The sequence below is a fragment of the Coccidioides immitis genome (assembly GCF_000149335.2).
Source record: "Coccidioides immitis RS genomic scaffold supercont3.3, whole genome shotgun sequence".
In the NCBI taxonomy this organism is placed as follows: Eukaryota; Fungi; Ascomycota; class Eurotiomycetes; order Onygenales; family Onygenaceae; genus Coccidioides; species Coccidioides immitis.
Window position 1 is genome coordinate 2,046,518 of NW_004504308.1, and position 25,825 is coordinate 2,072,342.

Consider the following 25,825-nt stretch of genomic DNA (forward strand, 5'->3'; position numbering starts at 1 on the left):
GCTCTGGTGGTGCAACAAGCATTTATTTTATGAGGTGCTGATCTGATCATCCTGTTCTTTTCGAACCTTTTTTTTTTCTTTTCCCCTGGCTGATTCTTCCGCGAAATCTCCGATTTGCCATGGCGCAATCCATACTGGACGATATCTCCCACAGGAGATACAACCCACTGCGAGGAACCCACGTCTTGGTCTCCCCGCATCGAACAAAAAGACCCTGGCAGTGAGTGGTGATATCTTGACGCTAAATCAGTCTGGATAAAGGCACTGATGCACTAGCGTGTGCCAGGGGCCAGCAAGAGTCTCCGTCTAAAACACTCCTACCGTCGTATGATCCTGCATGCTACCTATGCCCTGGAAACAAACGGGCCCAGGGTAGCCAAAACCCACAATACACGAAGACTTTCGTCTTTGTGAACGATTTTAGCGCGGTAAAAGAGGAGCAACCAAGCTATGGGCATGAAGAAGACCCCAACGGTGTGTGATTTGGACAATCACTTTCGCCTTACCTTGGAAACGAATATGGTTTTGACTAGAGACCTAGATCTCGCATCCACCTTTCTTCAGGCAGTATCAGTAACAGGCCGATGCTATGTCCTCACTTTCTCCGCAAGCCACAATCTCACCTTGGCGGATCTTTCGCCAAATGAGATAATTCCCATAGTTAATGCCTGGACCGACATTTATATTGGCCATCTCCCGGCCCATTCACCACTCGTGACGCGTGCGCAGACTGCAGTTCCGCTCGACTCGGCGGCACTGCAAATCCCCAAACCAAACCAGCAGTATCGCTACATGCAGATTTTTGAGAATAAAGGGGCTGCCATGGGGTGTTCTAATCCCCACCCCCACGGACAAATATGGACCACAAGTTCCTTCCCAGAGGAACCACAGCAAGAACTCGAACAACTCAAAAAGTATCGTCGAGAAAAGGCAGGGAGGAACATGCTCGAAGACTATGCTTCGCTTGAGCGAGAGAAACAGGACCGAGTGGTGTTTGAAAACGATACGTTCCTGGCCTTGTGTCCCTGGTGGGCGGTGTGGCCGTTTGAAACACTAATCATTAGCAAAGAGCATAAACGCTCGCTTGCAGATTTGACGATGCAAGAAAGAGAACATTTAGCAGAGACAATCGCCGACATCACAAGGAGGTACGATAATCTCTTCGAGACGCATTTCCCATATAGCATGGGGATACACCAAGCTCCGCTGGTTGGAACGGAAGAAGAAATAGAGGCGTCTCATTTGCATATACATTTCTATCCGCCGCTTCTGAGAAGTGCGACGGTAAGAAAATTTTTGGTTGGGTACGTTTTTGTCGGATACAAGTACGATTCACCGAAATGTTCAAGTTAACTGTAAAGCCTAGGTATGAGCTGATGGCTGAGCCTCAGCGTGACATCACCCCGGAGCAGGCAGCGGCGAAGCTAAGGGCCTGTGGAGGTGAATTGTATCGAAGATTGGATGAAGGGGCTACGAGATGACATACCGATGTTTGCAGCTTGGGATTAAACCCGAGAAATGTGCAATCCTGTTCGGTAGCACTTGTAGGTTGACACACGACTTTGGAAGTTTAGAGCAATTTTCCATGGAAAAGTTCGCTTTCATTACTCCTGATGTCGAGGAAATATTCATAAATCTTCCATTTGAGCATATCGGTATAACCTGCGCAGGGCTGAAATACAGAGAACAAATCCACGTCCAAGCATTACCGCTCCACTATTTGTCCGTTTTTCATCTCTGCCTTGTTTGTTTGAATTTATCACTTCACATACCATCCCCTCTGCGTGATCATCCACGCGAAGCTCGCACTCGCCACCACCAACGGGCTAACAAATCTGCCCTTGGCTCTCGCGGTTCCAAACACCAACCACTCACTCACAAAGTGAGCCAATGCAATTCCGTACGTCCATATCGCCAGATCGTATACATGTGGGTCGGAGATGTAGTATGCCGCGTAGAAGCGTATCACGGAAGACAAAAACGTCCAGGTGCCAAATTTGCGCGAGGAGAGAGGGGTGACAGGGCCAGCAGCGTAGAGTTGACCGGTATAAGTCGGGTTAGTGTACGCCTGGAGGGTATTGAGGGTCGATACCACGGAGACCTGTTGCGGGGAGTTAGCCTTTTCTTGATGCTTTTTTGCGTTTGGTTCCTGGCTGCTCAATGATTTGGACGTACGAGGAGGAGCCACTTGGGGAGGTAGCCCTCGTGCTGTGGTAAATAGAGGGCGAGGGACATTGTACGGCGTAGACAAGCTGATACAAAGCAATTGTTTATTAATCCTGTGATAAAGTTCCAATTACAGTGTAATTGTTTTCGTGTGGCTTCGAAAAACGTTCCCTTGGTGGCAGTGAAGGTCGGAGTTGGAAGCTGAAAAGTTCCCAAATTTTGAAAAGGAGCTTCTTCCGAGCTCAACCTCCCAACAGCGGCACCAGTTGTTCTTTTTTTTTTTTTCCCTCTCCGACAATCACTCATTGTTGTCGACATTATGTCTCATATCTCATTTAAAGGCTGTAGTTTCCTCAGCCACCTCGACAGCTTTCAATTTGACATCTCATCATGCCAGACGATTGCAGCATCGCTGGTCTTTGCCACAGGAGGTCTGTTCCTCCTCAGCAGGGGCCTTAGCTTCCTTCGAGCTCTTTTCAGCATTTTCATCTTACCAGGGAAATCAGTATGTTACCTGAGTAGAAATCCCAGGAGGCCTAGTACGGTAGTCTTCGACAATGCTAACCTATTCCGTCTAGTTGAGCAGCTTTGGCCCGAAGGGTAGCTGGGCCCTCGTTACCGGTGCCTCTGATGGTATTGGCAAAGAATATGCCCTCCAGATTGCGCGAAAGGGTTACAACATCATTCTCGTTTCACGCTCCGCATCGAAGCTCTCCGCCGTGGCCTCCGAGATCACTTCCGCTAATCCCAACATTTTGACCAAAACCGTTTCCATGGATTTCTCAGAGAACAACGACGAGGATTACGAGAAACTTAAGGATATCATCAAAGACTTGGATATCTCTATCCTAATTAACAACGTGGGGTTGAGCCATAGCATCCCTGTACCATTCGTTCAGACTCCAGAAAAGGAAATGAAAGATATCATCGCCATCAACTGTCTCGGCACACTCCGCGTCACACAGCTCGTTGCACCCGGGATGATGCAGCGGAAACGTGGGTTGATCCTTACGATGGGCTCATTCGGCGGTCTCTTACCTACTCCTCTGCTCGCCACATACTCCGGCAGCAAAGCTTTCTTGCAGCACTGGTCTACTGCACTGGCTTCCGAGTTGGAGCCATACAACATTCACGTGCAGCTCGTCGTCAGCTACCTCGTCACGTCTGCAATGTCCAAGGTCCGCAAGGCTTCGATGACGATCCCAAACCCCAAGGCCTTTGTTCGATCGACTCTCAACCACCTGGGACGCAGCGGGGGCTTGTTTTCGTATTCGCATACATCTGTGCCGTATTGGACTCACGGTCTCATGGCTTGGGGCATCACTTCTTTCCTTGGTGCAATGAGTAAAACAGTCCTTGGAATTAACAAGTCCATGCACGAATCCATTCGACAACGCGCGCTGCGTAAGGCAGCGCGGGAGAGTGGAAAAAAGGCACAATAGATGTTGTGTGTCTAATCCTTTTTTCAGACATGGCCTAAATAAATTTTTCGGGGTTTATATGCTGCTAGCTTTGTCAGTAGTGCAAAATGAGCAGAAAAGATTGTATGAATTTACTTTTGGGTCCACGTCCTTTTGAGTGGTGTTCTTAATGTACACTACAAGTTTAAATAAATAATGAAACGTCACTTGAACAGGCTCTTGGAATTTGTCCAATTAGCTAGGAGCCGAGCTCGAAATCCACAATAAATAGCAAGGACCGTGTACTCCAACTACTCCTGACAACTGTACAATGAAGATATCACGGAACTTCAAAGTCTTGGGTCCCTCTGGCATCTCGTGTCTTTTCCAACCCAAAGGAGTCAAAATGCTAATAGTTTCCTGATCAACAATGTATAGACTCGTGATTTCATGGATCAGTGCAGCTGAATCTTTCTTAACACCGCGTCGCTCACCGATTGATGCCCAAAAGCTGCCAGGGATCCTGCTTCTCCGAGCCCTACGAAGAAGCAGCCTTTCATGAAACCAAGGCCAAACGACAATCCAGAAAAAGTGCATGGAGGTATGGGGGCTTTTCTTCGCACATCTTCTCAGTTTCGTCCGTCAAATTTTATTCCATCCTCTCCCATTGGGACTGCCATCCTGGTGCTGCAGGATGGGCCCTCCGTATTGTGCCCCATAATAATCATGCACGTCATTCCAGTTGCTGTTGGAACTGCCAGGATGCTGTTGCACTTCTGAACTCGGTCGAGCTCCGATTTGACATCGGCTCATATCAAAAGGGGGTTCTTCATACCTAACGTGGAGCTAGTCGCATGCTGGGGTTTGTCCTCTACACTCTCTAGAATATCTCGCCATGAAATTGTCATGCTCCCACCGCAGATGCCACATTAGTTAAACTTGGCAAAGAGCCTCCATCGGTATGTACGTAATAATTTACGCATCAAGAGACCTTAGTTGCTCAGAATATTACTGAGTCAGTCAGTCATGTCGACCCTTGTCGACCCTACTATCGAAGTCAAATTTTCCAAAGGTTTCCTACCGCTGTTCTTGGAGCCCGTTCTCGCGTTCGGATCCATCACACTGGAAGGTTAATGGTTCCCGTTTCCTGGGGCGCACCCGACAAAGTGGCTTGCCCGGCTCCCGAGCCCAAGCGAGTTTGGAATCTTCAGTCCTGTTTGGCGGGTCAAAAAGTGCTAACTTGCAGGGAGGTAAGATATGTCTTCTCCACCCTGTTCTTCAACAACCTTGGCAATGGCTCCCGCGTTGAATGCTACGTAGGTCAAAATGATTGGGAGCCACGATCACGTTTGCCCATCCTGGAGCCACAGAGAAACCATACTTATGATAATTCGCCAATTCTTCGGCGTATCGTTGCCTCCGCTCACTTCCATCAGCACATGATATGGTACAGATCGCCTGTCAGCACCACAATTCCCCCCCTCCCCTCTTCCCCCCACACCTCGTTGACGAGTCAGGAGTTCAATTCCCGACGTAACTTGACCTAAGGGCAAAGCTGCCAACAATGCTGGGTATTCATTTGACGAAGGACCAGTCACGACTGAAGTTATCTTCCCCTGGCGAGCCAGTCAATCAAGTTCTCGAGTCCTTGATGAAAAGGAGTGCGTTTCTTCTCTGATCCTGCGAGATATACAGAATAGCGGGGCTTGGAGGGCGATAATCGGGTGCTACGACTATGGCCCACCGGGGATGCACGTTGGTAGCCAATATCGTTGGGCTTTGGTAGACGCCAATTCTCGAGAGGCACATATTGAATTTGATTGCACCGCTCTAACAGACGAGGATGCATCGATAGGCTTGCTAATTGAATGTGGAAAAACACCGTTGAAGGCGACGTCTTCAATCTGAATATGTCGTAAAAATTTTCTCCAAAGCAAGGTTCGACGAAATAAAATTTCACTCTGTTTGGGCCTGCTGCGAGTTCGGGAATTCTTGATGGAGGAGACAGAAAATCTGGCAGATCCTAGGGACGGAAGGACGCATTTTTGATTTGATAGGATCGCACCTAGAGTCTTTAAAGATTGGACGAAGCGAAGTAATTGTTGGAGTCAAAATTTCTAAAGATACCAAGATCGTGGTCTGCAAATTATCAATCTATCTTCAATATGGCTTTAGCTATCCTTCAGCGCCAGGACGAAATCCCAACACCGGTTCCCGGGCCTGCCGAAGTATGAAGGCTGTCAGCAACGCTGAGAACATCTGGGAATACACACCTAGCACTGAGCCTCCATTTGGCAGTGGCGACGCCCCCTATCTTTTCTTGGGCTATGTATATTGGCCTAGTCATTAGGATGCTGCTTGTCGATGAAGTTGACATATCCAACTAAAGTACTTCCGGAGTTCTTGTTTTCGCATATATTTTCCCGCGCCATTATTAGAACCCTAGGTTCCGCACCTAGACGTTTTGGATAGAGCTGATGATTCAAACATCATCAAGCTAGAGCTTAAATAGAAGAGATCATCGCTTCTGGTAGAAGTTTTGTTTGACAGATTGGGGAGCTGGAATGAGGTTTCCGGAATATGGCCGGAATTTTCAACCCCAAATTAAGGGACTGAACAGAGGTTCTCCGGGACTTTGGGTAGGGCATAAATCAGGTCACTACTCAAGGGCCAAGTGTTGAGCAGGGTGTTTGTTGGCACTGTGGTTCCAATGCTCAGATACCCATCACACCTCCCGGCTTTTCTGATGATCGTACTGCATCGGGTGCCGTTATCGTGAGCGGAGGCCCTCCATCTTGTAATCTCCACACATAAACTGAGGGGAGAATATGGGAGCGGGGCAAAATCCTGCGGAGATAGTAAACTTGACTGGAAAGTTATATATCACCTGGCGCAAATCCCGCCATAGCGTTGTTGGGTAAGCCAACAAGTCAGTAGCTTGCAATTAAGCCGTTGATACCTTGCTGGATCTGCTGCGCACATGTCTGGCATCACGGACTCGGCTTTTTGCCTCCTGTTTTTCAAGGTATGCGTTGAGCCTCAGCAATAGAATTTAGGCTTTGTGGGACTCGTGGAAATTTTGTCCGCAGGCATCAAAAGGTCCAGCCACATAAATGCCACTACGACGACAACACATCTCAAACTTGTCGGGTGAACGGGCACTTCGTTTATGCAAGATAAACGAGCAACTTCAATAGCAGGCCCCTTGGAGCTCTGGTTGTCCTTCCCCTGGAGTGAACCATAGCATAACGCTGATAAAGGTATATAAACATGTGGTATCCTCTTTTTTGATATGTACGGAAAAGTTATGTGAATTTCCAAAATGGTCCGTGGCAATCAACCTTATCTACCGGTTGCAACCTTAGATGCTTGTGAGAAATTAAAAACTCTCTTGGATCGGGTAATTGGGAGACAAACCCCAATATGACGCCCTGCCGGTGGATTTTCATTTGTTGATGAGGCCTGTGTGGATTCCAGCCAATCCAGACCGAGCGCCGAAGGAAACCCTGAGAAATCGAAATCTCTAGTAAAGTGTATGGAGAAGTTAGCAGTACAACGTCTCTCTGGGACAACCTCGTCTTCTCCACAGCCCGGAGAACAAGGCTTCGCCATTCGTCGTGTAATTCGAAATGCGGTGAAGAAAGTCTACCCTTTCCCCCCAGGCCCCATTATCCAGCGTGCGGGACTTGAAACATCTACTCCGCCAACATCTCTCAGTAACCCAGTCAAAAGACAATAAAATTTTTTGGCTCTAAAGCGAAACCCGAGTCAGGATGAAAGTAAGATCCCGGATCGAAGGGGCGCTGCACCTGTGAAAACCATGTCACGAAGATATACATCGTAAAGGCGGATCTTCAAACTGAGGTGTCATCGATCCAGTTGTTGCCTGTGACCGATGACGTCTTTCTCAATCCTCGATGATCAAACTCCCATCCCAAACGCTTGCCCCTTGTTGAGAGGAGCAACGCCATAAATCTTAATTTTTTACATGGCCCACAAAGAAAGGTCTAGGGCCAACGTGTCTGCGTCATGAATCAGAACCCGTTCAATTCGAATGAGGTTGGAGTAAAGAAGGAAACCTTTGAAAAATCTTCTCGGAGATTGCCAAGCAGGTTTATCGAAAGAAGATGCTCCCAACGTCAGCTCTAAGAATAACCGAGGCGATCAGGTGACATAAAATTGGCAATACTCATTCTTCAGGGCCAGCTAGGTGGCCCTGATGCGTCCGGGCTTGATCATACCTGCATATTATTTTTTCATAGTAGTGGCTTGTCGCAAAGATTGAAAGTCAATAACTCAAGATCGTGAGGAGGTTGGCCATTGAGTACCGAGAAGGCTTGATGACAGTAGCATCATTGTCGCAACATAAACGGGAGTATAGTAGACTGCCACGACTCGCAAATTTTCCGCGGCATTTCTGATAAACACTGAGCCGATATCTTGCGGTCCAAACAGATCAAGGATCCATAGGAATGGCGAGCATCTTCCTCGCCCTCCTTTCGTCAACCTGGAAAGCTAACTGGTAGAAAATGTTTTCCAGGGGCATTTGGGCACCCATTTTAACATATAACGTAGACCTTCGCTGTCGTATAAATTGTGAAAGGTAAAGGTTATCCATCTCATCAAAATAATATCGTAGTATCACAATCCTTTAAACCTGGATACCATACCCTAGAAACGGCTGTTATATATCTTCCTGCAAGGCGAGGAATTGCTCGCTATTTCAGGGTGGTTTTCGCAAAGTCCAGGAAAAATGACGTACAGCGTCCTGTTCCACGGCCAATTCAAAACTTATACTGATGTCTCTGGAATTCGAATAGTGATCCCCGCTCAGGAACTATCGAGCTGGACGGCAGCTTTTTGGAAACATTGACCTTCGAGGGTCGGGAGTTCCAGAAACATGCAGTCGAAAATGAAATTTACTATGGCCCTATCGATGATGTATGTGTTTCTGAGCCATTTTCTGTGGTGACTAACTCCAAAATAGGAAGAGATCGATCGATTAGACCTCCAACATCGAGTGCTGAGCGGTGTCTTCGATCACCGCCTTATATTCCCTCCGGTGGAGAGCCTTGACAAGGTCCTCGACTGCGGATATGGATCTGGGGCCTGGGCGGTGGAAGTTGCAGAGCAATACGAAACTTGCGACGTAAGCAAATTCCCGACCTCATCTGGTATACCGGCCATTAACCTTGAAAACTTAAAGGTAATAGGAGTGGATGTTTCGCCGCATATGAGGCCGGATGATACCCCCGATAACCTATGGCTGCAGGTAATTCTCCCTCTGGGTGCCAGGTCGCTTTAAACCTATCGCGTTTTCACAAACTGCAGTCCTACCACAATGCGATCCGCACTCATTTTATGCAGGCAGCTCGTCAGGCTGGGCTCCCCATTCTTGATCGTTAGGCTCTTTTGTCATTGTTATAAATATATATTGACTTTCTTACTGTTAACAGGTCGATGATCTAAACCGGCATTTTACCTTTGGGTATAACCAGTTTGACCTTGTTCACTCCAGACTAGTTGCATCGGGGATAAACCAGGACAGATGGCCTCGATACCTGCGAGATATTGTCAGGTGAGCCAATCCCATCCCCGGCGCATCATATAGCAGCGCAATTAACGATCTTGGACTGGCCGAGAACACCAGATCTCTTAAGCGTGGAGGGTGGGCTCAGATGGTTGAAATATACTTCAACATCCAATCTGATAATGGAGCCTTGACAGAAAACCACGCGCTCAGAAAATGGAGCAGTAGCTATATCAAGGCGTTGGAGGGCGTGAAAGATGTGCGAGCCGGTATGAAATTAACGAGCTTGATGACATCGGCGGGGTTGGTTGATATCGAATCGAAGATGATCCCGCTCCCCTTATCAGGATGGTCGAATGGTGAGTACTACCACCTTCTGGGTGCTGGCCACCGCTCACGGTCATTAGACCCAAGAATGAGAGTCATTGGAGCGATGAATAGAGACAATACGCAACAATGGCTCAGCTCGTTGGCATTATATCCGTTCATGCAAAAGTTGCATATGTCTCGCGATGAGCTGAACAACATCATCACGCATGCGCGAGAGGAGGCAGATGACCCATCCTTAAGAGCATATGTTCCACTGTAAGTTTCCCTTTGCTAATGGTGAAAGCTTGTATTGACGAGACAGATACGTGTGCATCGGTCGAAAGCCGTAGGGCAGTGAGCATCCATTGACGGTTGTTCCCTGTTCAGGTTGAGCTCATTATTTTATGGATTATCGCTTCGTGTATGCTGCTTTCTCCTGCAGATTATTCGATTTCGTGCCGCATTCTGCAATTTGTTATATACTCCATATAGCCTCAAAAGAAATATACTGACATTCTTGCTCAGAAATTTTGAGATCATTGAAACCTTTTGGCCACTGAGTTGGATGCTGTTTGGTAGGGTGTACTAACGTACCTGGCACCTACCACACATTCCAAAATTTCTGTTACCGGATACCAAATCCCTGATTTGTTCTTGAAGTTGGTCTTTTAAAATAAGAGAACGTGCAGCTGGGGAATTCATCCTGATGAGCCGAAATAGCCGCAGCGGTCGGTTTACGAATTGAGCTTCGAGCCGCTGTTCTGAGCAATATATGAGGCTGAAAAGATGATATGGATGGTTCGATTCGGCATTGGTAAAGTAGAACCAACCGTTGAAAAAATGGTTCTTCACCTATCCATTGGGCTTTCATGAAGGGTCGGATTGCCAGCGAAACCAAAGACCTACCTGATAACGTTTTTATTTAGCATCAACGTATCATCCATCAAAGTAGGCCTTGATGCTGACAAAACAAATACTACTTAAGCCGATGGAAGCGAGGACGAGACCAGCACTCATTTTTGGATTCTTGAGTCTAGGATACCTCCCAGCTCAGGAGGCGTGGAAAGCAAATTCGATAACGACAAACGCAGAGGCATAAACAAATAAGAAAAAGTACAGGCTGAGAAGCTTAGTGACACACGGGGTCGTGCTATGCACTCAACCTCTGACGTCTGGGAGTGAGATGAACGGAAGATCGTTGCTCAGGCTCAGAAAACAATAGGTGAGGTTGTGGCGATTGGGACAGCGGGACGTGTGACTTGGCCGCCATCAAATAACATCAAACCAACTTACGCAAACTTCCGTGTTTCTCCTTTTAATACGGAGTAATCCCTGGAGTTGTTAGCTCATTGCTTGTTCTATCTTCTTGCTAACTGCTTGAAGACAATCCAGCTGTCTCTGGGTAGAGGATGGAACCATACTGAGTCAGGTTTTCCGCACATGGGCATTCTCTCAGCAACGATTCTACTTATGATGAACCCACGGAAGCTCAAGCATGCCCACTTCTTCCAGCTGACCCGAAGTGGACCGCACAGAAGGTTGGTTCATCCCTCTTAAGCGCGGTAGTCAAGAATTACGGAGCACTTCAGCCAGCGATGTTGACTGAGCTTGGCGGATCTTACTTGCCCGGCAATGTCAGCCCTCCACACCACACCGTTGCCGGGTGGGGAGTGCTGTGCTATTCATCTCATCCTCCTTTGAAGCACGGAAATGGCAAGTAGTGCACAGTTTCGATACCAGGAGCTTTGGCTTGAAACAGAGCTCCTTTCAATACAACGGTATTTGCACTCCTTGTATACTCCGTACATGGATCAGTATTTCTGACTGAACAGGAGGGCTTTCCCCAAAACTGCCCGTTAGACAAAGCGGTCCGTTCTGCGGTTCACTTAATGACCCCATACAAAGGGTCTTCCGACGAGCACGCTAGTAGAATATCGATATGCCTTCGGTCCGGCTCCCCGTAGTTAGTTAGCCCCACTTAGCCGGCATTAGAACCTGGGCATTTCGAGATCTCAGATCGAGATTAACGGGCGTGTTTGAGACAGCATGCTCACCTGCAGCCAAATCTTTGCGGAATACGGAGTATAATGCCTCTGTATGAACACGCCCACCCTACACCATGAATCCACAGTATCCCTCAGATCTCCAGTTAAAAGTTCAGTCAGCTTAGTATGGAACCGGCAACGCAGTCCCTTTAAGGTTTATATTTAATCCGGTTCCAGAGATATCCGGCTGAACTTTCCAATTCCATCAAGGTACCGGTACAACTTGCCGAGATATGAAGCGGTATGGAGCGGCATAATTTCAAATCAACATGATTTTGAAGAGAGCTCCATGAAGAAGTCAAACGGAAGAGGTTTGTCTCGCGAGTGAAGATGCCATCCACACATAAGAAAGATAAACCCTGGGATACGGACGATATAGACAAATGGAAGGTTTGTTTTTAACGCTCTCACGATTCGATATAAGCTGCGTTGCTGATAATATCAATTGTCACAGATTGAAGAATTTAAACCAGAAGATAATGCTGGCGGGACCTTCGCCGAAGAATCTTCCTTTGTCAGCCTGTTCCCGAAATACCGGGAAGTCTATCTGAAGGAAACATGGCCGATACTAACGAGGGCATTGGAGAAACATGGAATCGCTTGTACGCTGGACTTGGTGGAGGGTAGTATGACGGTGAAAACTACACGAAAAACATACGACCCAGCGGCCATCCTCAAGGCACGAGATCTAATAAAACTGCTTGCTAGAAGTGTCCCAGCTCCACAGGTTCGTTTTGTGGACATTGCTATCCGTCCGCTATTTTTCACGCTGACGCCGAGTTTCTATAGGCTCTTAAAATCCTTGAAGACGGGACGGCATGCGACATCATTAAAATTCGAAATCTGGTCCGCAACAAAGAGCGATTCGTTAAACGACGCCAACGCATCCTAGGCCCTTCCGGCTCTACCTTGAAAGCACTCGAACTCCTTACAAACACATACCTCCTCGTCCAAGGCAACACTGTGGCAGCCATGGGCCCATACAAAGGCCTGAAAGAAGTCCGTCGCGTCGTCGAAGACTGCATGAACAACATCCATCCAATCTACCATATTAAGGAATTAATGATTAAGCGCGAACTTGCCAAGGACCCCAAATTAGCAAATGAAAGCTGGGATAGATTCCTCCCACATTTTAAGAAGCGAACCTTGAGTAAGAGAAAGAAGCCCTTTAAGGTCACCGATAAGTCGAAGAAGGTGTACACGCCATTCCCACCACCGCAGGAGAAGAGCAAGGTTGATTTGCAGATTGAAAGTGGCGAATATTTCTTGAGCAAGGATGCTAAGGAGCGGGCGAGAAAGGAAGAGATTATGGAACGACAGAGGGAGAAGAGGGCAGAGAAAATGAAAGAAATTGAGAAGGATTTTATTCCACCGAAAGAAGACACAGGTGAAAAGAAAAAGAAGAAACGGAAGCGCCAGGAAGACGCCACTGATAAAGCAGTGGACGGAGAGAAGAAGTCCAAAAAGCGCAAGAGTAAGGAAAAAGTCAGTACTCAAGAAGAATAGTGAGACTTATATGACTGTCGGGTTTGTATGCGGCGTATCGGTCGATATCCTAAACCAAGGGGGTGTTTGCTCTTTGTGTATTCCATATTCATAACTATTATCGAGCATCTAGCGGAACAAATATCAGAGTACATACATCCACAGTTACCAAGGACTCATCCCATGTATGTATGTATGTATGTATGAATAGTTGGTTCGGGATTGCTTGCTGGCTCCCAGGCTCGGTTGGGTAAGGTGTCAGCGGTTGGGAGAGACCCGCGGCAACAAAACCGCTGAGCTTCATGAACCCACCACGGCCCTTCAGCGGTGGGATACCTACGCGTGTCTGTGACACCAGGTAAGAGCCGGGGAAAAGCAGTACCAGAGAGATATCCCAAGGCCATAGTGACAGGGCTCGCTTCATCCTGTTTGGTGGTCGAGACTGGATTGCTGCTTCTTGGTATATGATCTCTCAGAATTGCAGCTCACTCATCTTTCATAATGGCACTTAAGGCATGCGCGAGTTTCAATAAAACAACGCTCTCGGTGGCTGCAAAGTAATTTAAACTAGCATACAATGGTTAGTAGAACATAAAATGTCATTTGAAATCGAGACCATACCTATCCATTAATATTCTGAGATGTCTACCAAAATGGTCCTCATACCGCTTCAAAGTATCTTCCAACTTTGCTAAGCGAGCAGGATCATACGACCTCGAAGACTCAAGCCCGGGGGTCTGCTTTGCATTGTTCCCTGACAGATCTGGGTCAGCCGCAGCAAGGCTACGTGCAAGCGAAGAAGCCGTCCACGATGCAAACATTGTGCAACAAGTCATTAATTTCGAATGAACCTAGATTAGAACATTAGCAGGTTTTCTTCGTTTGGTATAATGTATCCGGGACTTACTTTCAACAGCTTTCCCTGTGTTAGCATACATTCTTTTAAGCAAGTATCCAAAAAGTCGACATGATCTTGCATTAGCTCATCCACAGTCCTGTTGACTTGCTTTGTCCCGTTGACCATAACCTCGGTACTTTCAGCATCATCACCGTTGACTCGGTCCATAAGAATCTGCCAATTGGGTTCTATAACTTCGGCCGTGCAGAAATATAATAACTGTTGCACAAATACGAGCATTCGGGCTCGCAACGCCCAAGCTTTTCTCTTCCATAATTCCACTCTCCTATCCGAAGATTTATGCGTCCAGCTGACAACCTTGATATGGTCTTGCCAGCAGTTAACAAGTAAAGATTCAAGGTACCGAAGGGATAGCAGATGTCGAAAAATGAGCTGGTATCGGAGGACTGTTTTGCGGCTGATAACAAGGGAAAGAGGGAAGGGAACAAGATAATCAAGCTCGAGTGCATCAAATCCAGCAATATCTTTATCATCATCTACCGCCTGAGAAGCCGGTGTCTGGTACTTTTCGGGGTTCGTCTCAGGATTATCTTGATCTATACCTGATACGCTCACAACACGCATTAGCCATTTTGTAAGGCCGACTTGATTCATTCGGACTTTAACATCTTCCTTAAATGGATCCTGAGCAGCAATACTCCCTGGCTGGCGCAAGACGATGTCAAGGAGCGACTGAAGTTTCCCTTCGTTGACAGATTTGGCGGGTTTCCGGAGTTCAGAAGCTCCCAGTTCTAAGAAGTAAGAGAAGAAATCGGAGCGGTCGAGGAAGAAATAATGCTTCAAGGACCGGAATCGGGTAGTGAGGGAGTTCTTGGTCAAGAGAAGGTTGAGCAACGATGCATTTGCGTGGGTATACGCCCCGTTTACATTATCAAGGAATCGAGGATCATCGAAGGTCTGGGGTACGTCTTTCATCTCCTTGCTGATATCCACACCACCACACTCCCTCACAACGTTGAGGTACTTTCCGGCCAGCAACACCTTATCCTTAACAGTCTCCAGCTGTGGAGGAACTTCAGTTTCACGGATTGTATAGCGTTTGTCCCAGTATTCATCAGTGTAATCTTCCTCAAGCTTATCTCGCTTGATGCCCTTTTGCTCCTTTACAAGGAACTCCGCATGTGGATCTTTGATTTCGCCATGGTGCAGCCACTCGTTAAGCATTCTCATATACGGTCTACTGGATTCTCTCAACAAAGTTTGCAGTAATACTTTAGTTGCTGGGTCTCCAGAAAATGTCGCTAGCCGCTGGGTCAAGAGTCCTAAGACATTGCCGCCCTTGCAAAATTTCTTGTTGGACATGCCTCCGGGAGCTAGATCTCCACCTTCTCTTAGTTGCTCTAAGATATTCTCAACATCATCAAAGTCGTCAATTGACTCGTCTGGATCTTGCGCCAGAAGGGAATTTCTTTTTAGTAGTTCTTGGCCAAAGGAGTATAGCTGAGCTAGGCTTTGCGCGGTGGGCATCGTATGGAGATGAAGCACATGCAATGTAAAGTTCGGGTTGTTAAGGAGCTGGCTTTCCAATTGGGCAATAAGAATAAGATAATCTTTGAGTAGTTTGCGGATTGCTGCGCATAATGCATGATTCACGGCGCCGAATTCTGCCCTGCTCTGGACTTCCACGAACGCCTCCATAGCACTGTAATGGGTTGCCATTTTTAGCATCCCCATAGTCAGATCCCTTAGGCTAGGATCTAGCCCGGGCATTATTTGGTACGAAGGCCCAACTAGACGATCTGATTCCAGCTCGGGATTATACGTGTTCGCGAAATGAATGTATTCGCCTTCATAACCCATGAAGACGAAAAGAAGATCTTGCAAAATTGCAGCTTCTTGGGCGTCCATACTAAGTTCCTTCAATGGTTTTGGACGTAGCCTTTGAGGAACTGTTGAGGAAAGGGGTGGAACGGAGACACGGCAAGATAGAGGCGCCGCCGAGTGAGGTATGAGGGATACCTTCGGGATCCATGGGGCTGTATGAATTGTTTGGATGAGCATGATAACCAGGAGAATTGGATAGTAGGCTGGGCCAACCTTCATTTAGTTCCTTCTCCTTCGCTTTAGCCACTGGGCTGCCTGCATTCGTTTTGGTCCTCGACCGATCCCAATCTCTATTCGCTGAACTCGCAGTCTCTCTGGTCGGACGCTTTGTTCTCACTTGCACCTTTTCCCGAGTTGTCGTATGCGACCTCTCCGTGCGTAGCTCACTCGGCGCTCTGGAATCTCTTTCTCTAGTTGATGTCTTAAGTCCTGGGACCATGTCACTTCCCAATGGGACATTTTCTTTGGATGCAACGCGTTCATGTCGCGAAGTACTAGCATTATATGCGCGGCTTGAGGAGACCACTCGAGGCTTGATTCCACCTTGGCTGGTCCCACGACCATGAACCGGTGGCGTTCTCACATTTGAAGGTGAAGGCATTATAACCGGCCAGCAACGGACTCAAACGATCGGGCATGGCGGCCGAGGGCAACCTTCGTTGGTGCCGTGAGCGCGTTGGGGCCTCCATCGGGTTGGATTGATTGGGTTGAGCCTAATTGGGTTTAGCGCGGGCTCTGATAGGCACTCTCCGTTTGCGTAGTCAACGAGCGACTGAGCTGGAGCTCCAAGCTCTCTTCCCCATAGCTCGACGTCCTCAAAAATCAATATACCCTCCCGCGTACTCCATCTAGCCATTTATTTCGCTACGATATATCAACTTATTTCTATCTTCTCTCCATTTAACCCGCCGCCACAATGTTTATCGCGCGATCTGAATATGGTAAGCCACCCCCAACTCCGGGTGCGACACTGGTAACTAACCACCTCCTACAGATCGTGGCATCAAGTAAGTTAATGTTGATACGTGCGGCTGCCGGTTCTCGAAACTTATCAATGAGCGCTTCAGCACATTTTCCCCAGAAGGCCGTCTTTTCCAGGTCGAATACTCATTGGAAGCCATCAAGCTTGGTTCGACCGCAATTGGAGTACGTCTTACCAAGTATCTGGGTCTTACAGGAAGCGCTCTCTAACCTTTTGCAGGTAGCGACATCAGAAGGTGTAGTTTTAGGTGTTGAGAAACGAGTTACATCTACCCTCCTAGAAACCTCCTCCGTCGAAAAGATTGTCGAGATAGACCGTCACATAGGTTGTGCTATGTCTGGTTTACAGGCCGATGCCCGATCGATGATCGAACACGCCCGCGTGGAAAGTCAAAATCATGAATTTCACTACAAAGAACCCCTCCGAGTCGAAAGCTGTACGCAGGCCATTTGCGATCTGGCTTTGAGGTTTGGAGAGGGGGCAGATGGAGAGGAGAGCGTGATGAGTAGGCCTTTCGGAGTTGCCCTTCTCATCGCAGGTTATGACGAAGATGGACCACAATTGTAAGATTATTGTGGAAGCTAACGGAGGTAGAAGAGACTAACTGTATTGTAGATATCACGCAGAACCTTCTGGCACATTCTACCGTTATGATGCCAAAGCCATAGGTTCCGGCAGCGAAGGTGCCCAGGCCGAACTGCAGAATGAATATCATCGGTCCCTGACACTGGCGGAGGCAGAGACCCTAGTGTTAAAGACCCTGAAACAGGTCATGGAAGAGAAGCTGGATGCGAAAAATGTACAACTGGCCAGTGTGACGAAAGAGAAAGGATTCCGCATTTATAACGAGGAGGATATGGCTAGAGTAGTCTCTACATTGGGAGAAAACTAGCGCCACCTATAAGCAGCCTATCGTCTTGGTAGACTAATAGATAGACCACTTTGATCGAGAAAGGACCGCTTTTCCTCAAACCGCCTTATGGCTTTGTCATGCTAAACCTCACGGTCCTCCGGTTCTACCTGATCTTGTAAACACACGGTTTCAACACCTTAGCTTCTTCCTCCGGAGTTATCGTGCTATCTTCAGGCCCAAGGAACCTCTTCTTAGCCGCTTTCGCTGCAACCCCCGCGCCAGCCCATTTCCCCTTTGTCGGCACTCCATGCTTGACAAACTCCATTTTGATAAACATCTTATTTGACTTATCCACTGACTGCGGCTTCAAAATAAAACCTCTTGTCCTGAACACTTCCACAAACGCAGATATGTCAGTTTCATCGTCATCATTTGGGTTTGCACGCACGTCTTCGGCAAATATTTCATCGCCAACATCGTCCTCATCGTCGTCTGTCTCCTTGCGCTTCTTCTTCGTCTTATTTTTACTCCATGCGGGAGGCTTAGAAGCCTGTTTACTCTTCTTGGTCACTTTTCCAAACCGACTCTTGACCTCACTGACCCAGCATTCACCCTTGCCGTCTCCCCTCAGAACTCTCCAGGCCTCTTCGACGAAAGACACCCAATTCGTCCCCATTAAACTGAGGCAGAAAATTGTGACATCGACCGTACCATCCTCAAGCGGGAGAGATGAGATATCCGCTTTCGTAATAAGAGGGTCACCTTCGTGAAGGTCATAGCTAAGTATCTTCATCTTCATTTTTTTCGACACAGGGGCAAGTGCACGCGAAAATTGCGCATCGCCGCAGCCCAAGTCCGCGATAGTGCATAGGCCATTTGGGCGCCTTGGTAGTGGAGTTGGCCCTCCAGGCCTTTCGGGCTTCTTATGTCCCTTGGACGGAGGTCGGACAGGCCCTCTGGTTCTCACGGAGAGGATATAATCGTCCACGGGATTTGATGGCCAGGATTCTTTCACCTGACGTGAAAATCCAGCATGGTACTCAGAGAAAAGTTCTGGGTTCGCGGTGAAGAGCTCTAGCGCCTGGGTCGAGGGAGTTGTGTAGAGTGTTTCATTGAGGTGACGGAACCGCGCGGATACCAATTTATCTCGCATGGCCTTTTGCAAAGGCGTCAAGTTAGATTCTGACGTCGAGGGGGGCAGACTTGCGACAGAAGTAGACGGTTTGTTTTTGGCGTTCATGGAATTTTCCACCCGCTCGGTCTGTTTTCGTTTCTTTCGAGGAACCTCTGAGACTTCATCGGCAATTTCATCACCATTTCTTCCAATAGGGTCATTAAGCCTCGTGGACTTCGACTTCCCATCTCTGCGTTCCGTGCTCGGGGCATCGGCTTGAGCAGTGTAGTTCTCGGTATCGCGCTTTGTATTCTCCAATTTCTTTTCCTTCTTTTTCTGCTTTCTGGATTTTGGTCCGACAGCACTTCTTCCCTTTGTGTCCTGGCCTTCAATATACCTTCTCCACATCTCATCCACATTCGCTTTCGTAACCTTGTCCTCCGTGCCATGCTTCCGCTTCCGCTTCTTGGACCGCGAAGTATTGTCAGGCCCATTGTCAGCCGCGGGCGTATGTGAAGCAGGAGCTTCTTGCTCTGTCTGTGGCTTCAATTCGGCCACAGAGACCGACCATCCCGGCACAGCAAACATCCCTAATTCGCTTACAGAACAATATTGTGCGGTACAATGACAATTTCAGCTTGTAGACAGAAGTGCCGGCAAGTGATGCCCAATGGACGCAAAGGAAGAACGGCCTAGGCCGTCAAAAACCAGCGAAGAACATAGCTAAAGCAAAATTGTAGTGTGCTATGAGCTCATTTCCACTCTCCAGTGCTATTTCTTCAAGCAAAAGAAAAAAAGGGCGACGACAGCTTCCTCGGAGCCGACAGAACATTTCTCCGGGAGTTAGCTTAGGTACTGACCGAACCTTCTTGGACGGTGGCCATTTAACTTAGCCAGGGCCCAGCCGAGACATCTCACTATGGACCCTTTCACGACGGCGGGCTTTACTTCAGCTCACTGGATCTCATTCCAACCTGTCTTTGTCAATTATACGATGCTTACCTCGAGCGTTGCATTGAACGGATATATCGGTGTGGATGATCGGATCTAGTGGCCTAGCAATTCTACAAAAATTGACCTCGTCCATTGTATCTGATTCCCTCCCCTCACTTTGAACTCCAGATTCCCCGGAAGCTGCAACAGTACGGGTCAAGGGTAGCTACATAGTCCACATAAAGTGAAGATGGAACAAAATGACAGCCTTGCAAAGGTCACGATCTGTGCATTGCCCAACGAGGTGAACGCGGATTGGCCCGGTACCAGCACCATGGGCGCCAGCAGGACTGGGGCTAAGTTGTCTTTCTAGATCCTTTACTGCATCCTAGAGCACCTGTGGACAGAAGAGATAGTCCATCTGTCTACAGTTTCTCGACGGTTTTATGCGGTCGTCGCCAGCACGGTGCGTCAACGACTTTGTACCATGGTAGGCCTGGAAAAGCTTTGGGTCGGCCTCATATACTATCCCCCGCAACAAGGCTTCAGCTCGTTGCTCTTCTGCCGGTACCTCGGCAAGAGAACACTGGAAGGAACATACCACAAAGGAGAACTGTACACCGATAGCCGTCAATTCACCATGGGTTACTCACGGTTTTGTCCTGAGCCCCAAAAGAGGGCCGGTAAGGAGAACACAGATGCATCGACCAACCATGAGGAACATAGCGCTCAGGGTTCATCTGACGAGCCTTCTGCCGCCGTCCCCAGGCCCTTTGTGAGATGGCTTACCACTCTAGATGATTTCGAGCCGTTTTCTCAGCTTTGCGTTGACACTCATCTCTTCTGGAAGTATACCGATTCGCAATGGAAAACAAATCAGGCGCATATTGAAGACGGGACGGCGAGGTTCTGGCGCAAGTGGCTGGATGATCAGCTGGAGGCACATTACTCTCGTCCGCCAACTGACGAGCCGCAAGTGCTTGATAATTTCAACACGGCATGTTCAACGGAGCCCGATCCCGAAGGAGAGCGGATCATTTGGGTAGGAACGAATGAAGACATTGGCTTGAAGCTCCGGGTGATGGATAAAGCCCAGGATGATCCCTTCGGGGAATCGGCAAGTTATGAGCTGCTGTTTGAAGGTAAGCATTGCCATCATGTATTCGCTACGGATGGGGCTTGTAGTTGCGGGGTGTACAGGGCTATCACCTGACCCTATTACTAGAGATCCTTATTCGAAACAACCGATTGCTCCTTGCTCTCGAGCGTACCCAAAAAGCAACCGAACGGTTCATGCGCGATACCTACCGTTACTTTTCGTTGAACAGCAGCCTTGGGCCTCCAGGCCATGCGGGAAACTATCTGGTCCCATACATTTGATAGAGATTTATCCTCGCAGCATATGACAAATCGATTGAATAGATTATCTCGGTTTGATGGGCATAAAAATAGGCCAGCTCAGCCCCCCAATAGCGTCTCTCAGGCCCATTTCAGGGCTTAACAATCTTTCTCCTTTTCGTAACATAATATGTTGGACAGCGCGGCGAGGTGTGTGTGTTTTGAAATTCCATCACGGCTGCGAGTCATTTGTAATACTGTGAGAGCTTTGGGTAACTAGTTATCCGGCGTTGCCCTCTCCTCGTTTTGGCCAGTTCTACAGATTGCACTAATGGAACGGCAAAAGTTTTCGTCATATTTGAGGCACAGGATTTCCGTTTCTGCTTGAGACCCAATTCAAAATCCAGAGCTAGAGGTTGTCGCTGTTTGCGAATTTCTGTTGGCGCCTTGGTCACGCTGCCCCCGCCCCAGGCAGACACCATCGAGGTGTTGGGTAGCCGTGGTGGAAAAACGGTGCACATGCAGAGCGAAAAGCAGGAAACCCAAAAGCCTCCTGGGTGTCTGAATTTCAACTGTCCTACCGCATTGCTGGAAAAGCAAAAATTAAGGGAAAAGAAAAAAAAATAAAAATAAAAATAAAGAAAACAAAGCTACCAACAGAGGGATCTTCTTCCCAAAGAGAAATAAAAGTATTCGCGATGTCCCATCCCCAGGATGACAAAGATGTTCTCAATTCGAGTTTTAGGCCAAAGTATGGCATTTGGGGATCGTGCACAGAAGCACTGTTAAACTGATTGATGAATCTGCGCGCCACATAGCATGCATTCGAAGCCTCATGATGCAGACACCTTCAGCGCCTCCTCTCCAGTAAACTAGGAAAAGAGCAGCATTCCATACTTGCGTTCCCCGTCCCAGCTACCCAATAAACCACCTTGGACATCACTGCCTAGGTACTCCGTATTGAGAATCTTGTGGCTGCCGGGCGCTGGAGGCTCGAGTGGAGCAACAGGGAGCAAGGGATGAGACAGGAGTTTGAGAAAAGAAAACAACGATTGGTGAAGAACCCCCTGAGAATCAACCAGCTTGCACTTATCCGGCACCGGGAAGGAGGCAACATTCAGAAGTGGAAGAAACAAAAAACATTGCGGAAGACAGGGAGAATTCTGGTTGGGCATTGAAAGGCGTCCGGGATAGCTGGCGCGGTGGGATTTGTCGCTTGTGGTGGGGATGGGAGCGGAACAGTGACACCGGGTGTGTGTCAGTAGACGCTGACTGGGCGATGCCCTGCGAGCGAATCGTCCCGAAGCTCTGTGGATATATATAGATGGAAGAAATAACTCCGTCGGCAGAGGAGTATTCAAATAGTATCTACCTCCTCTCTTCTCTGGCAGAAGAAAAAGGAAAAAAAAAAAAAAAAGAAAGGCTGGGAGGCTTCGCTGAGGAGAAGAGCGGCGGAATTTGTTTATTTTTATCCCTTTTTAACCAGCTAACTATTAAGTTAACTAAACTAATTTCTAATCCCTTTTTTGCTCCGCTGCCAATCCCGTGTCCGTGTCGTCATCGCGGCTCGACCGAACAAGTTGTTGACTTGCTGACCCTCTCCGCCTCCGCCAAAAATATAACCGAGATCACACGCACAGCATTCTGGCAGCTGGGCTGTTTCTGTTTTCTTTTTTTTTTTTTCACGTTTCTTGCTTCTTGATCGTTGACCTTAATTGTCCTCATCGTCATCTCATCGCCTCCTCCGTTTATATATATAACTAGTGCACCTCGGACACCCTGAACGCCGGCCCCCCCACCAAAGCGGAAGTACCCAAGGAACAGACAACGGTTTTAACTCCATACCCGCTCAGAATCCACGGATCGCGCCTCGAAGCTACCGCTCGCGTATACTGTTCTGAAGTATAGTCCAGGCCGGGGGCTACAAGGAACTGCCTACATGTATCGCTACGGGGACACTGCGTCCTCCACCACCGGGAGCTCTATCAGTGGTGGTCGGTGGGACGCAGAACGCTTCATGCGGGAGCGCAGCGAGCGACACGAGCCCACACGCCGCGAACGCCACACCGCTGTAGAAGTCATTGAACGCGACCGGGTAGAAAAAAGGGTCCCGTCTTTTGTCGAGGATTATCTTAATGCGCAAGAGAAATATGGCCCTCCAGCCCGGCGACCAGACCGCGAGTATGCAGATGACCATCTGCTCTCCAGCGCCGACGCCCTCATCCCCTACAAAGAACGCCGCCGTGCATCTCCCTCTCCACCGCGAAAACCTAGATTGCTACGACGCCAGTCATCTCTCGATACCTTCGATCGCGCCGCAACCCGCTTTGCGAACGACTATTATCAGTATGACCGCGATGACTACGGCCCGCCAGTCGTCCCCAGAGCTGCTTCCCGAAGACACTCCCCTCCATCAGAGCCGGACTTCGAAGCGATCCGGGTTTCCGAACCCGACTATTATGGGGACGAAGAGTTCCACAGGATGCGAGATAGGGTTCGAAGCGTTACTCCCCGTGGACGATACTCGGTGCGCGAAGAAATACGAAAGGAAAAGGTTGACCGTCCCTATCCCCGTCGCGGAAAGACCAGGGTCCCCAAGCACTTGGTGCATCCTGGCGTTCTTCTCGACCTGGGCTACAAGTTCGAAGAAGAGGTATGATATTCATTAATTTTGGGCCAAGGAGATATGATCTCTAACTCACGAATATAGGGTGACAACATCATAATTCTGCAGGCGCTTGGAAAAGAGAATATTGACGAGCTGGTCAGCTTCAGCAGGGAGGTTCGTCGAAAGACTCGTGGTAAGACTCCGAAGAGCATGGGCACCCCGCGGGTTTCCCAGCCGCTAACCCTTTCTAAATAGTCGAAGAGGTAAAAGGACAACAAAGGCTCGTATCTCGAAGTCGCCGTGAGACGGTCTCTGTCGAGAGAACGCGGTCCAAATCCCGCCGAAGAAGTTCGAGTGTTATTCGTCCCAAAGCCGAGTTTCTCGAGGTTCGTGAGACTCGACAAACACGGCGAGTTTCACCGTCCCCGGCTCCGGCGCCGACGCTCCAGCCTCGTCGCCGGCGTCTGTCGTCTCCAATCCGAGTTATTCAGCCCCGTGAGAGATTCGTCGAGGAAATCATCCAGCCAAATACTGACGTTGCACTCATCGTACCGGAGCGTCACCGACGAAGTGATCGCGAGCTACGAGCCGAGATCCACTCTCTGGAGGGAAGAAGACTCCTCACTGAGCATGAATCCATCGCACCGGGTGATGTTATCGAGGTTCGGCGCGACCATAAAGGTGAGTGGCGCAATCCTCTCATTCCATAATTGTTGGATGAAACCTGACATATTGGCCCTGTAGGCCCGAGCCAACGCCTGATCCGTGCTATGATGGCAACCCTTACTTGAACGCCGAAAGGAGCCACGGTTTGGTATCTTCTATTATACATACGCTGTACCTTATACTGCAGATAGCACTCTTGTTGGTCAATCCGTATCCATACCCAAGGCCTAACAAAGAAAAGACATCGTGGAGAAATAGGAGTCTATGCGCTCACGCAAGCTGCCTTGCAATGTTTTATCCCAACGTCCAAGTTCTTTGACTTTTTGCATACTCTTTGCTATATTATGATCCATGGGGGATAATCTGGTTGTATTATCAAATTGGCATCTTGTTTTGTTAGTTGTCATTTCTGTCTCTGCATTTATGCCGGTCATATTTTGCTCATACCCCGACTCCATAGTTTGTTCGCAGGGGTTTTGTTTTGCTTTTCTTTGGATTCGAGAGGTTATTTGGGACTTGAAAAACTTAGGATTAATAGATAGGGATGCTTTATTTTCCAGGAGAGGGACCATATCTGCCCCAAAACCACGGGTTTTTCCAATTGAAGTCAAAAAATCGTCTTTCAACAATTCATCGATGTGCTTGTGCGAAATATCAGCTAGCACTCTTCGAAGACCACGACGGGAAGGGATTCCGGTGTAGACCTATGTGATAACGTAAGAGAAGCCATCCATCCAGCAAGTTTTTGCAGCATCCTCAACCTTCTTTTCGGCAAGTCTTTGAGTCCTGAAACACCATATTTGTCTGCGACTTGATACACGTTCGCATGAAAGAGCATAGATGAGACTCACCCACCACGGCTGTCATAGTCTAATCCATACGAACCATTACCTCAATAGCGCGAGCGTCGTCGTGTCGGAGTTCTACGATGTTCTCATGTGTTTCCTGACAGTTAAATATTAAGGTAACTATAACCTCAGCTTTGAATCTTGGAACACCTTGGACTCATTTTCCAGTCACCGTTGAACATATGAAAGAAAAATATCAGATTGAGAGCAGACCATTATCTTGTGGACCTTGAGCTCACCTTCAGCGTCAGGATAACAAGTCTGAGAATTTCGACGAACAAAGACATCTAGGCTTCTCCATTTTTCCGCTGTATGAAATCGTTTTGGTCGTTTTGGTCGTTGCGGGAGTGTGGGATTGCTTTCGACATGGGTTGGGGCGCTTTCTCATCCTAGCTGCCCGTCTTCTCGTCCCATACTTTTCGTTCTCCTCGTCCTAGCTTTCTATCTAGAGAGCCGGCTTGGGCGAACGGCGTCCTCCATAATGAATGAAGTCGTGCGAGATGAAGGGGTAAATGGTTTGACGAGTGCAAACTATATATGGTTGTCAACAACAAAACTAATCCGTGGGATATCTCAGCCTGGCGCTCTCGTCCCATGAATTAGTGCCAGAGAGGGTTGCATCCAGGCTTCCCGCAGGCTGCGCCGCGGCGGAAAGGTGCCTTGTGATTGTGTAAAGTGGAGCAGGGAGGCTGCCTCCGCTGGTTGTGCACCTTTCCCTCTCTCTGTGTCAGAAAACGCAGGAGCCGAGTTACCGGACGGACCTTGGGGATACACTATTATCTGGCATCATTTTGCGACTCACAAG

The 25,825-nt window shown here is 48.3% G+C and overlaps 11 protein-coding genes across 11 annotated transcripts; 8 read left to right on the forward strand and 3 right to left on the reverse strand.

The window, feature by feature from the left end:
• Positions 1 to 119: 119 nt before the first annotated feature.
• CIMG_08190 (galactose-1-phosphate uridylyltransferase) lies at positions 120 to 1,481 on the forward strand (the record flags this gene model as incomplete). Its single annotated transcript, XM_001241026.2, has 4 exons — positions 120 to 220; positions 287 to 474; positions 542 to 1,304; positions 1,367 to 1,481. 4 exons carry the CDS (start codon positions 120 to 122, stop codon positions 1,479 to 1,481), a joined length of 1,167 nt encoding a protein of 388 aa, XP_001241027.2.
• A 144-nt stretch (positions 1,482 to 1,625) lies between these two features.
• Positions 1,626 to 2,235, reverse strand: CIMG_08189 (ergosterol biosynthesis protein Erg28; the record flags this gene model as incomplete). The annotated part of the gene is made up of 2 exons (XM_001241025.2): positions 1,626 to 2,101; positions 2,176 to 2,235. The coding sequence occupies 2 exons, from the start codon at positions 2,233 to 2,235 to the stop codon at positions 1,760 to 1,762; spliced, it is 402 nt and encodes a 133-aa protein (XP_001241026.2). The 3' UTR covers positions 1,626 to 1,759.
• Positions 2,236 to 2,418: 183 nt separating this feature from the next.
• Positions 2,419 to 4,446, forward strand: CIMG_08188 (long-chain 3-oxoacyl-CoA reductase). The gene is made up of 2 exons (XM_001241024.2): positions 2,419 to 2,671; positions 2,745 to 4,446. Exons 1-2 carry the CDS (start codon positions 2,486 to 2,488, stop codon positions 3,606 to 3,608), a joined length of 1,050 nt encoding a protein of 349 aa, XP_001241025.2. The 5' UTR covers positions 2,419 to 2,485; the 3' UTR covers positions 3,609 to 4,446.
• Positions 4,447 to 4,592: 146 nt separating this feature from the next.
• CIMG_08187 (uncharacterized protein) lies at positions 4,593 to 5,474 on the forward strand (the record flags this gene model as incomplete). Its single annotated transcript, XM_001241023.2, has 3 exons — positions 4,593 to 4,672; positions 4,813 to 4,882; positions 5,115 to 5,474. The coding sequence occupies 3 exons, from the start codon at positions 4,593 to 4,595 to the stop codon at positions 5,472 to 5,474; spliced, it is 510 nt and encodes a 169-aa protein (XP_001241024.2).
• Positions 5,475 to 8,319: 2,845 nt separating this feature from the next.
• On the forward strand, positions 8,320 to 9,755 carry CIMG_08185 (uncharacterized protein; the record flags this gene model as incomplete). The annotated part of the gene is made up of 6 exons (XM_001241021.2): positions 8,320 to 8,324; positions 8,387 to 8,507; positions 8,554 to 8,838; positions 9,023 to 9,144; positions 9,178 to 9,681; positions 9,728 to 9,755. The coding sequence occupies 6 exons, from the start codon at positions 8,320 to 8,322 to the stop codon at positions 9,753 to 9,755; spliced, it is 1,065 nt and encodes a 354-aa protein (XP_001241022.2).
• Positions 9,756 to 11,767: 2,012 nt separating this feature from the next.
• On the forward strand, positions 11,768 to 13,366 carry CIMG_08184 (90S preribosome/SSU processome component KRR1). Its single transcript, XM_001241020.2, has 3 exons — positions 11,768 to 11,840; positions 11,905 to 12,177; positions 12,240 to 13,366. The coding sequence occupies exons 1-3, from the start codon at positions 11,781 to 11,783 to the stop codon at positions 12,954 to 12,956; spliced, it is 1,050 nt and encodes a 349-aa protein (XP_001241021.1). The 5' UTR covers positions 11,768 to 11,780; the 3' UTR covers positions 12,957 to 13,366.
• On the reverse strand, positions 12,307 to 16,297 carry CIMG_08183 (spindle pole body component). Its single transcript, XM_001241019.2, has 4 exons — positions 15,892 to 16,297; positions 13,843 to 15,830; positions 13,557 to 13,786; positions 12,307 to 13,502 (listed from the first exon to the last, which is right to left on the reverse strand). Exons 1-4 carry the CDS (start codon positions 16,277 to 16,279, stop codon positions 13,421 to 13,423), a joined length of 2,688 nt encoding a protein of 895 aa, XP_001241020.1. The 5' UTR covers positions 16,280 to 16,297; the 3' UTR covers positions 12,307 to 13,420.
• Positions 16,298 to 16,485: 188 nt separating this feature from the next.
• Positions 16,486 to 18,212, forward strand: CIMG_08182 (proteasome component PUP2). Its single transcript, XM_001241018.2, has 5 exons — positions 16,486 to 16,619; positions 16,673 to 16,685; positions 16,746 to 16,824; positions 16,880 to 17,223; positions 17,276 to 18,212. Exons 1-5 carry the CDS (start codon positions 16,595 to 16,597, stop codon positions 17,550 to 17,552), a joined length of 738 nt encoding a protein of 245 aa, XP_001241019.1. The 5' UTR covers positions 16,486 to 16,594; the 3' UTR covers positions 17,553 to 18,212.
• Positions 17,677 to 19,215, reverse strand: CIMG_08181 (rRNA processing protein RRP8; the record flags this gene model as incomplete). Its single annotated transcript, XM_001241017.2, has 1 exon — positions 17,677 to 19,215. The coding sequence occupies one exon, from the start codon at positions 19,213 to 19,215 to the stop codon at positions 17,677 to 17,679; it is 1,539 nt and encodes a 512-aa protein (XP_001241018.2).
• Positions 19,216 to 19,559: 344 nt separating this feature from the next.
• On the forward strand, positions 19,560 to 20,940 carry CIMG_08180 (uncharacterized protein; the record flags this gene model as incomplete). Its single annotated transcript, XM_001241016.2, has 3 exons — positions 19,560 to 19,864; positions 19,934 to 20,702; positions 20,786 to 20,940. The coding sequence occupies exons 1-3, from the start codon at positions 19,811 to 19,813 to the stop codon at positions 20,938 to 20,940; spliced, it is 978 nt and encodes a 325-aa protein (XP_001241017.2). The 5' UTR covers positions 19,560 to 19,810.
• Positions 20,941 to 22,581: 1,641 nt separating this feature from the next.
• CIMG_08179 (uncharacterized protein) lies at positions 22,582 to 24,297 on the forward strand (the record flags this gene model as incomplete). The annotated part of the gene is made up of 4 exons (XM_001241015.2): positions 22,582 to 23,551; positions 23,609 to 23,699; positions 23,762 to 24,187; positions 24,251 to 24,297. Exons 1-4 carry the CDS (start codon positions 22,838 to 22,840, stop codon positions 24,295 to 24,297), a joined length of 1,278 nt encoding a protein of 425 aa, XP_001241016.2. The 5' UTR covers positions 22,582 to 22,837.
• Positions 24,298 to 25,825: the final 1,528 nt, after the last annotated feature.

Bases quoted from the DNA above. Each gene is read 5' to 3' on its own strand.
- CIMG_08188 (XM_001241024.2), top strand. From the start codon at position 2,486: ATGTCTCATATCTCATTTAAAGGCTGTAGTTTCCTCAGCCACCTCGAC. The intron at 2,672-2,744 runs GTATGTTACCTG...TATTCCGTCTAG, and splicing joins TCATCTTACCAGGGAAATCA to TTGAGCAGCTTTGGCCCGAA.
- CIMG_08184 (XM_001241020.2), top strand. From the start codon at position 11,781: ATGCCATCCACACATAAGAAAGATAAACCCTGGGATACGGACGATATA. The intron at 11,841-11,904 runs GTTTGTTTTTAA...CAATTGTCACAG, and splicing joins ACGATATAGACAAATGGAAG to ATTGAAGAATTTAAACCAGA. The intron at 12,178-12,239 runs GTTCGTTTTGTG...GAGTTTCTATAG, and splicing joins GAAGTGTCCCAGCTCCACAG to GCTCTTAAAATCCTTGAAGA.
- CIMG_08183 (XM_001241019.2), bottom strand. From the start codon at position 16,279: ATGCCTTCACCTTCAAATGTGAGAACGCCACCGGTTCATGGTCGTGGG. The intron at 13,787-13,842 runs GTAAGTCCCGGA...GTTCTAATCTAG, and splicing joins CACAGGGAAAGCTGTTGAAA to GTTCATTCGAAATTAATGAC. The intron at 13,503-13,556 runs GTATGGTCTCGA...ATTGTATGCTAG, and splicing joins CTCAGAATATTAATGGATAG to TTTAAATTACTTTGCAGCCA.
- CIMG_08182 (XM_001241018.2), top strand. From the start codon at position 16,595: ATGTTTATCGCGCGATCTGAATATG. The intron at 16,825-16,879 runs GTACGTCTTACC...AACCTTTTGCAG, and splicing joins TTGGTTCGACCGCAATTGGA to GTAGCGACATCAGAAGGTGT. The intron at 17,224-17,275 runs GTAAGATTATTG...ACTGTATTGTAG, and splicing joins GACGAAGATGGACCACAATT to ATATCACGCAGAACCTTCTG.